The sequence below is a fragment of the Phoenix dactylifera genome, unplaced genomic scaffold (assembly GCF_009389715.1).
Source record: "Phoenix dactylifera cultivar Barhee BC4 unplaced genomic scaffold, palm_55x_up_171113_PBpolish2nd_filt_p 000064F, whole genome shotgun sequence".
Lineage (NCBI taxonomy): Eukaryota > Viridiplantae > Streptophyta > Magnoliopsida > Arecales > Arecaceae > Phoenix > Phoenix dactylifera.
This window is the reverse complement of record NW_024067673.1, coordinates 1,405,596-1,414,966: the sequence shown is the minus strand read 5'-3', so window position 1 is coordinate 1,414,966 and position 9,371 is coordinate 1,405,596. Positions and strand designations below refer to the sequence as shown.

Sequence of the window (9,371 nt, the reverse complement as noted above, 5' to 3'; positions counted from 1 at the left end):
CTAACCGGATGCATGAGGAGGATTTTGGCGGAGGTCTTGTGGTAGGATTCTAGCCAAAGGAAAAGAGAGCTTAGAGGCTTGGGCGGGGCTGCTTTTGGGGCTGTTTTGAGGGTCGCCAAAGGAGCGCCGGGCCACTAGGCCCTTGGCCAAGAGGAGCTTGGCCAAGGCACGCTTGGCAGAGGCCAAGGCATGTTTGGCAGCGGCCAAAGAGAAGGCTTCCTTGCGGAAGACTTGTGAGCCAAGGGAGGGTTCCTTGGCCGACCACTTTGGGGTTCCTTGGAGGCTTCGGGAGGAAAGCTTAGGCCTAAGTGTGGGCTGAAGGGGAGTTCGAAAGAGGTGAGCTATCCTTGTACATGCGTCCACCAAATGGAGTTTTGTGAGGGTCTATTTGGGGTGTAATTTTGGGAGTCCATTTAGAGTCTTTGGGAGATTCTAAGAGGGTGGTATTCAGTCCATGTGGGCAGACCTTGGGCACTTGAAAGTGAGGGTTCCACTTGCCAAAAGGGAGTGCATTCGGTCCTATTAGTGGGAGAGTGCAGTCCACGGCCAAAAGGGAGCTTTGGCCGGGCCATGTGTTGGCCGAAGAGGGGTTTTTGGGTTGGCTAAGTCTAGTGAGTCAAGGGCTTGGCTATCCTCTCGGCTTGTGAGAGGTACTTGTATATTTTGAGCAATACAAGTTCCGTTTTCCCCTATTCATTGGTGTCATGTGTGCATGGGCATTTGGCAAGGAAAGTGAGGGCATGCGGGCTTGATCCAATCCCTTAGTGCATGCAGAAGAAAACCATCTAGAGGCTAAGTATGGGCTATCTTCTAGAGGGTTGAAGGCTTACTAGGGAGTAGTATGGGATGCTCTCTAGGCCGCACACCTTGAAGGGGTGATCCAAGGCGAAAAATTGGTGATCCCATCTCCGCACTTCTAAGGGGTGTGACAGTTGGTATCAGAGAGACGAGGACATATATTAATGACACTGTAGAGAGACGTGGCAATTGAAAAGTTGTCCAAAGATTCAAGCATCGAGGTATATGGGATGTGCCACAGATGAGTGATTTAGAACCCAATGATGTTGAAGAAACCATTACAAGCTGTCCACAGAAAATGCTACAATATTCACAGAAATTGGAGGCACAATATGAAATTGCATTACAAGCATGTTAAGAACGTCTTACATGTGGATCCTTATAGTCATCCATACGAACATGTGACTCAAGAGGATTGGCGCCACTTAATTGACGATGTGTGGAAAAGCAAAGAACACAAGGTAACTTACATATTTAGTGCTTCAGAGTTTATAAGTAAAATATTTGATCATAATGTTTTCTTTAGATTTTTAATTTGTATTTTTTTTGAAGGTGAGATCAAAAGCTGGCAAAAAGAATAGGAAAAAGCTTGAGTACAATCATTGTTCAGGATCTCGGTCATTTGTTGCAACAATGACTATACAGGTAATATATTTTTGAGTATGTACTGGCTATATTTTTAGTGAATTGCCTGTGAAACAGTCTATGGGATAGTTTTGGCTATTGTAAAATAGATAATTTGCTGCAAGTAGATTTTTTATTCTAGTTTGCTGCATGTATATTTTTGGAATCATTTATACAAGTAGATCTGACAGTTATTCTAGTTTTTTTATTATATAGTGGCTATATGCTAATCTAAATTACACTTTGCAGCCGGAGTTTAATGGTTCTGAAAACCTTGAATTTCCAGAATTCTATAAGAAAACTCATACCAAGAAGAACAAAGAGTGGATTGATCCTATTTGCGCCGTGAAACATGTAGGTATCTAAAATCTCAATAATAATTTAAATCACTTTATGCTTTTGCAAGATTATATATACATTTAATTCTGTTGTTACCTTTGCATTGACAGTCAAAGATGTTGAGCTTGCGAGAAGAATCTTCCCAATCCGGTGTGCAATTAACATCAGAGGAGATGTCTAGGCAGGCACTTGGAAAAAGGAAGAGATACATTCTTGGATTTGGGGATGGGCCGAAGCCCTCTTCATCTTCTTCCACACCTAGTCGTGTGTCACAAGACCATGTTGGGGAGTTACAGAAACTTAAAGCTGAGATGGAGAAGATGAAGATGGAGCGTGAGGAGCTGCGGAGGCAATTGGAACAGGAGAGGAGAGAGCGTGAGGAGGAAAAGAAAGAGCGAGAGGAAGAACAGAAGCAAATTGCACATCTTACAAGTTTGGTGACAGAGTTCTTAAAGGAAAAGACTCAAACGCATAAGTCGTCTATCCATCATGATGGGGCCATGTATTCAACTGGTGGCACAAATACTCGTTGGTATGTATTCTCATTTATATTACGTAGGTTATTTAGAGATTTGGACCAAATTAAGCGAAATATCATTGTGAACTTATACTTGAATTTTAGTTTATTATTTTTCACATGTGGTTATTGATTGTGTATTCTTTTTTGCTTTCTCAGATACATGGTGGAGTTATGAGCATGTGAATCTAGTTTTTGGTACATGGATAGCTTTTGTTCAGATGATCATGGTGGAGTTGTCTACAAGCAGAAATCAGTTTTTTGTTTATTCATATTTTTATCTACATGATGGTTGTTTGGATGAATTGCAAGATCAGATATTTTGGGATTTTTAATTTACATTTTGATGTGTTTGGTGATGATTATCACCTTAACATATGGTATGGATGAAACATTTTGATGAATGGTTAATAGGTTTGCTTGACTTTAGACTTATAGATGATGATATTTATAATGAATGATTATGGATTCTTCAACATTGTGTATACTTCTATTTGGATGAGCAAATGTATTGTGCAATATGGATAATGGATAGGCTGTGTTGGTTGTACAGGATTTGGAATGAGCCCAAAAATAAATATTAAGCTTATAATTTGAATTATTAATTAAATACAGGTTAATACTTTCTGCCATCAAAAAATGTTTGTTGCCAATGCATTCCAATACATTCTACGACCAAACTATTGGTGGGGGAAGATAGACATTCAGTGACCATATTTTTGGTAGCGGAAGACAAACATTCCACGACCAACTATTTGGTCGGCGTGGAAATTAGCGACAACAAATTTGGTCGCTGAAAAGTTGCTTCGGCAACCAAACGTTGGTCGTTGTTGGTGTACCTTAGGTGACCACACAATATTGGTCGCCAAAACCTTTCAGTGACTAGGGTTCGGCGACGAAGAGTATTCTAGTCGCGAAAAGGTTTCGGCGACCAAATATGGTTATTCGGCGACTCGAATCTTAGTCGCTGAATATGTATTTTCTTGTAGTGTCAATCCCATTGCATGAACCAGCGCCAAGGAAGCAATGTTCTCGCTGCTGCTACTGTTAAGAATCACATTACATACCGTTTTATTGACGGTGCAGCAAGTCTTAAAGTTGTTGTGGCATTAGAACTCCTCTTCAGCCTTTGGAGAAAGCAAAATTCGCTGAACTACAAAAGAAGCCGAAATTCCCCGATTAGGCGTTGTCATGGTCACCTCTTCCTCTTCTGACCGCTCCTCCTCTTGCTCTTCTTCCTCATAGAACACCCCTTCATCCTCCTCTGCCTCTACTACATTGACAGTCTGCCGCCTCGAGCACTCATTGGAACGATGCCCAACCTCCTGACACCTGTAACATCTGATGGGCATAGGTTTCTCATAAGAATTGTTGCCTTTCGGTGCTGCAAGTTGCTTGTTGGAATTTCCAACACCCTTTGATGTGGTTGGAGGTGGTGGCTGACTCGAGGAGGCTGCACCATCAACGCCCTTCGACTTCGCCATGGTGGGGCGTGAAGGAGCAGCCCGGTTTGTGGGCTGAAGTTGATTCACCCGCCGTGCCGCCTGCGCCTCCAATTTCAAGGCTAAACTCGTGGCTTCAGATAGGCTCCACACCAAATATAGGTCCACCTGATCTCTGATCACCGGCTTCAACCTGCCGATGTACCTCTCCACCTGCTGATTTTCTGTTTCCGACAGGTTGTTGTGGGCATTAAGTCGGTTGAATTCATCTATATATTCGGTTACGATCCGAGGGCCCTGTCGACAATTTTGATATTGGTGGTAGAGCGCTTACTCGTAGTCAGGTGAGAGGAAACGACTCTGCAAGTGCTGCTTCATCTTGCGCTAGGTAGAGATCTGCATCTTTTCCTGCCGCAAGCGGTTGTAAACTACCCACCACGCGGAGGCTCCACCCTTCAACTTGTAGGCAACCAACTTTACCTTTTTCTGATTTGGGATCTCCATGTAATCGAAGAATTTCTCCACCTCGGCCAGCCAATCTAGAAATCCCTCGATGTGGAGGTTGTTGCTGAATGTTGGAAGATCCACCTTCAGTCTGAAATAAGAGGAGCCATGGTCTCCTCTTTCACACTAGAAACCCACTGGTTCCGGGTTCCGTCATGGATGCGACCCGCCAACGCTGTCGTAGACCCCTTCTCTATCAGGGGATCGACGTCTCCGTCCGCCTCTTGCATGCCTGAAATCAGCCTGCTCGAGGTTTCTTCTCGGGCATAGACCATCAAACTCGAAGAAGGCGGTCATTCTTCCTCCTCTTTGGACAAGTCCATGAGGGCTTTCTACCTACGCTGGTTCTTCTCGGGCATAGACCATCGAACTCGAAGAAGGCGGGTCATTCTTCCTCCTCTTTGGACAAGTCCATGAGGGCTTGCTGCCTACGCTGGTGGGGAAGATCTCGCGCTGGTGCTAGTGGTCCACGAGGGAAGGCCTCACCGGTCGGCATCCATTCTCGGTTGAGATCCCCATTGTTTCTAATCCTCAGCCCCTGAAGCGCATGCTGGATGTCACGCACAGCACCTTCAAGGCCTCGAATCGCTGCCCAACGGGCCGGCACCCCGTGATCGCCATCGACAGGGTGAATGCTTGCGACGCTATCATCTGCCATCGAAGCAGGAGAAGCCTGCTCTGATACCACCTGATGCGGGGAAGCGTGAGATTCAATCTCCTGCTGCTCGCTGCAAATTATAGCAACAAAAAATAGGGGAGTTTGGGCTCAGGAAAATAGAGCTTCAATGTTTTTATTCACAGAAAGCAAAGACACCAGCCAAAAGGAAGAAGACGACGACCCTTTACACCAATCCTTTTATAGGGCCATGAACTCCCTCTAAACTCTAACAATAAGGACTCAATTCCTAACCAAATTTGAATTAAAATAGACTCCTAATCAAACTAAAATCAGACCAAATTTCAGAACAAAATTCAGACTTTAACAGACTCAAGTCAGAAGTTCCAGACAAAATAGGACTCAATTAAACTGACATTCAGGGTCTTGTAGACCATGGGATTGATCTCTCGAATCAGGAGATCAAGTGAAATTTGTTGGAATCTAAGGATCGCACACCATCTGCATCGTCTTCCTTGGTTTCGTCATGCTCATACCCACCCAGTTCTCAGGCCAGCAAAACTTCAGCAACAGGGGACTCTTCATGGAAATTTTTAGCAATTCTTTGATCTACATCACCGTTGCACACTCTGGTCTAACCTATCAAATACTCTAAAGACGCTGATAATTTCTGACCAAAATATCACTTTGCATTGAGACTAAGAAAATCCAAATTTCAAAATTTCAGCTCGAGTAGATCCTCTAGATTTCTTTGTTCTCAATTTATATGGAGTGTACTTACCATAACTAATCCTCAAGCCATTAGTCAAGTTTATGGTCACTGCATCCAAAATATCTAGATTTAATTTAAAAGGGGTTAACCCAAGATTCCCTTAGCAATTTGCTTAGACAATCTAGATTGGTCTTCTTTCCAAAAGGATTTACTCCAAATTCAATGGTTTAGAAGTCTTTGAGCCAATATCACTATGAGTAAAATTATCTCTATTAATTTCCAAATCTTTCTTCACCAGGATTCTTATATCTAGCTTCAAAGCTACATGTCATAATTCACATAAGCATCCCATGATAGAAGTCTCTACTCAATATGATATTTTACTAGTGCTTCATCAATAATGATAAAAGATCTCTGCTCAAATCATAAACTTAGATTTGAGTTTAAATTACCACATCTATCTCCAACAATTATACGAAAAATCCAGTAGCCCAATCCAAATAGAAAAAATTAAATAATTAGAATATTCCACCAATTTGCATACTCTATAGCATTAAGAATTTAATCCACCAATAGAATACACCTATTTGCAATATCCAACATGCTAATACCAAATATAATCCACATACAGATTTAATCTTGAAGAACAATTTGCTCTAATACTATGAAAAATCTTTCTTAAGTCACTCCAATACTATGACAGATCCATGCACAAACTCCACTCTAATAATTAGCAACAAAACTAAAAGTGTGATCACATCTATACCCATATCAAGTTTCAACTTTCAGGTCATTTAAACAATATCTGAACAATAAATATGGTACAGTATAACCAACTAATACACTAATACAGTATGCTATGGTTAACCTTTCTATACTCATCTAAGGTCAAACCTCTCTTATCATAATCAAAGACAAATCATCTAATCTTTTTGTATTCATCGTATACCAAACCCAATATATATATTTTATCAGAATGCCTAGTGATTTTATCCGGTCATTTATTGCTCAATATCAGGTCAGGCGGCTAACACTGAAAACTCACATATCATATTTAGTCCCTCAACCCCAAGCGCAACAAAAAGAAGGATTTCCACTATGTTAGGATAGTGGATAAGCAAGGAGTTTGGAAATATTTAGGAGTTCTCATTTCAGGTATGCCCCTGGGATCATCTGAATTTAATTTTGTAGGGCCTTGTCTCTAGCTGGCGTGCAACTTTGCTCCAATCAGTTCTCCCATCCATCCCTCTATACTGCATGCCATGCATGCGTATTCCATTAGCTATGTTGCATAGAATGGAGAAAGAACTCCGAGCTTTTTTATGGGGACATTCATCAGAGAGAAGGGGTCTGCATCTCATTTCATGGCACTACACTTGTTTACCTCGGGAGAGTGGAGGTCTTGGCATATATGTTCCCCCTAGTTATTTATGTAAGCTGGCTGCTCATCTTCCTCTCCGAGGGCACTGGTGGTCAGTGCCAAGTACCGGTTCATAGGATCATGACACAGCTACAAGAGGCTGAATAGATGCTCTTCAATCTGGACCAAATTTACCTCATCATATGGATCAAAGGTTCGTTATCATCAGTTTCAGTGGAATGTAGGTAATGGTTCATCTATTGCACTGACTGCACAATAATGCGCGTCCAGAATTTGATTGACTGAAACAGAGAATGGAACACTACTCTATTGTCTAGCTAGTCTCTTCGCAGTTGAAATGATGAACCGGATCTGCAAAATTCCAATTGCGAAAGGTATCGGGCCCGATCAATTATGCTAGGGGAAGAATAGATTGAGTTTAATAGAACTCAAAGAAAGTTATCAGATTTCGGATCTTTTTTCTGATGTATCAGTACAACAGTCCTTTGCTTGGATATGGAAACTTGAAGTCCCTATGAGAGTAAAGCCTTTTGGTGGCGACTCTCATGGAGGCGAAGTGGAAGACTGTGAACATGCTATCACCCGCTGTCCGTATGCCAGGGCCTGTTGGGCTGCTCTGCGTTGCATCCGTAGGGCAGCCTTTCTTTTTTACGACGAGGGAGGCAAAGCCACCCGACGTTTGTTAGAAAAAAAGAAGTTTATAGGCACTATTTATAAAAAATTTGTAAAAAAAAAATACAAAAAAATATTTATTTTTACATAAAATAAAGTTCTATAAGTAGACCTATTATACTATCCAACAAACTGAAAAATCTCATAAGTGATTTGAAGAATCTCTATATCTTGTATGTGCAACTAATCAACGGAGCAGCCTTTTGTCCTTTGACTTTGCCGGCGTTGGAACAATTTCTTTAGGGATTGGAGGTTCTTTTTGCATGTGTTGCATGGTAAATCTCGAATGCCAAGAATGTCGAAATTTTTTTCGTAAAAAATGGTAGTATCATACATAACGTATATGAATACAATCAAAAAAATCAAAAAGTAAAATATCACTAACGGCACTAAGTAACAAACAAAAATGGTACTGTCTCAAGTGGTTAGAATGGCAGGATGCGTGTGCTTGGAATTGATCGCCCAGCAGATGCAGCCACATTCTCAGCCTCCGTCAGGGCGCTGGGTAACCACTACTCAATCTCCTTACACACCGTCTGTCCCTTTAGTTAGGTGGTTTCCCCCACCCATGGGAGTTTTGAAAATTAATTTTTATGCATCAGTTGCCAATTCAGAATCGGCAGCAGCATTTGTTATTAGGAATCAATGATGGCAGGTTGATTAGAGCTGGAGCTCAGCTTCTGCCATCTTATTCGGTGCCTTTCGCAAAACTAACTGCCGCTCGGTTGGGGCTCAAGGTAGCTATAATGGAGTTGAAAGACCGGCAATTATGGCTTGAAGGTGTTTCGAAAACTGTGATGACTTGGCCTACCACTAACATAAATGTCAACCGTGACACAAACTGTGATAACTCGTACTTCTGTAATCTCTGTTCTTCTTCCTATTGTATCCCGACTTTATTGTTAGCTTTAAGTCCTTGTACCAAAAAAAATAAGAAAAAACCGAGGGCTCGTTTGGTTCGCAGAAAAAGAAGGGGAAAAAGTATGGTCAACGGAAAAGTAATGAAATACCTCTTATTTAGTTGGAGTTTTCAAAAGAGAGAGATGGAAAAGTTGTATTCCCATGGGAATATGATTCCCACATTTCATGGAAAAGTCTTTCCCATGAGAAACATGGGAAAGTTACTTTCCCATGAGGTGGGAATCATTCCTTTTTTATTTTTTCCCAAAAAGACCCTTCAGCATTAAAGAAGCATTAAAGAGGCATTAAAGACCTAATTTTTATTAAGGGCATAATAGGAATTATACTTAACTTTCCTAGGAAAATGGATGGTCAACCAAACATAAGCACTTTGGAAATTTGTCACTTTCCCATGGTTAACCAAACATGCCAAAAGTACTTTCCTAGGTATCTTCTTTCTAGGAATCTGATTCCCAGGAATCATATTCTTAGGAGGAAAAATACTTCTCGCGAACCAAACGAGCCCCGAAAGTTGAGTAAGAGCCATCATGTAACAATTGAACTCACGGGCAGCACGGTAATCTTATATGCACAAAAGTTGATGCCCAAACTATTGTGAGGGGAATGACAGCCGAGGATCCAGCAGCAGAACATTTGCCAACGACGCCTTCTCATATGGCCCACGTCCTCGACGACTTCGAACTCTAAGGATGGTGGACTGAGGTCCGAACCAAGGGCCATGAGGACAAGAAGGACGAGCCATGGTTGCCCATACTGGACAGCCCAGAACCCAGCAGCCCAGAGTCCTAACCACCATCATTTGGGTCGCTTCGGGCCACCACGCGGCCGTGAACTTCGGGCGGTCA

At 42.0% G+C, this 9,371-nt stretch overlaps 1 protein-coding gene across 2 annotated transcripts; it reads left to right on the top strand.

Moving 5' to 3' along the window:
- Positions 1-1,046: 1,046 nt before the first annotated feature.
- On the top strand, positions 1,047-2,750 carry LOC113462014 (stress response protein NST1-like). 2 transcript variants are annotated; one of them, XM_039116154.1, is made up of 5 exons: positions 1,047-1,259; positions 1,351-1,443; positions 1,672-1,776; positions 1,872-2,293; positions 2,438-2,750. In XM_039116154.1, coding segments are annotated over exons 1-5 (822 nt in total). In that variant the 5' UTR covers positions 1,047-1,058; the 3' UTR covers positions 2,439-2,750. The 2 variants fall into 2 exon arrangements, with proteins under 2 accessions (XP_038972082.1, XP_038972081.1); XM_039116153.1 differs by lacking the exon at positions 2,438-2,750 and having other exon boundaries at positions 1,872-2,429.
- The last annotated feature ends 6,621 nt before the right edge of the window (positions 2,751-9,371 follow it).

Bases quoted from the DNA above. Each gene is read 5' to 3' on its own strand.
- LOC113462014 (XM_039116153.1), top strand. From the start codon at position 1,059: ATGATGTTGAAGAAACCATTACAAGCTGTCCACAGAAAATGCTACAAT. The intron at 1,260-1,350 runs GTAACTTACATA...TTTTTTTTGAAG, and splicing joins GGAAAAGCAAAGAACACAAG to GTGAGATCAAAAGCTGGCAA. The intron at 1,444-1,671 runs GTAATATATTTT...TACACTTTGCAG, and splicing joins TTGCAACAATGACTATACAG to CCGGAGTTTAATGGTTCTGA.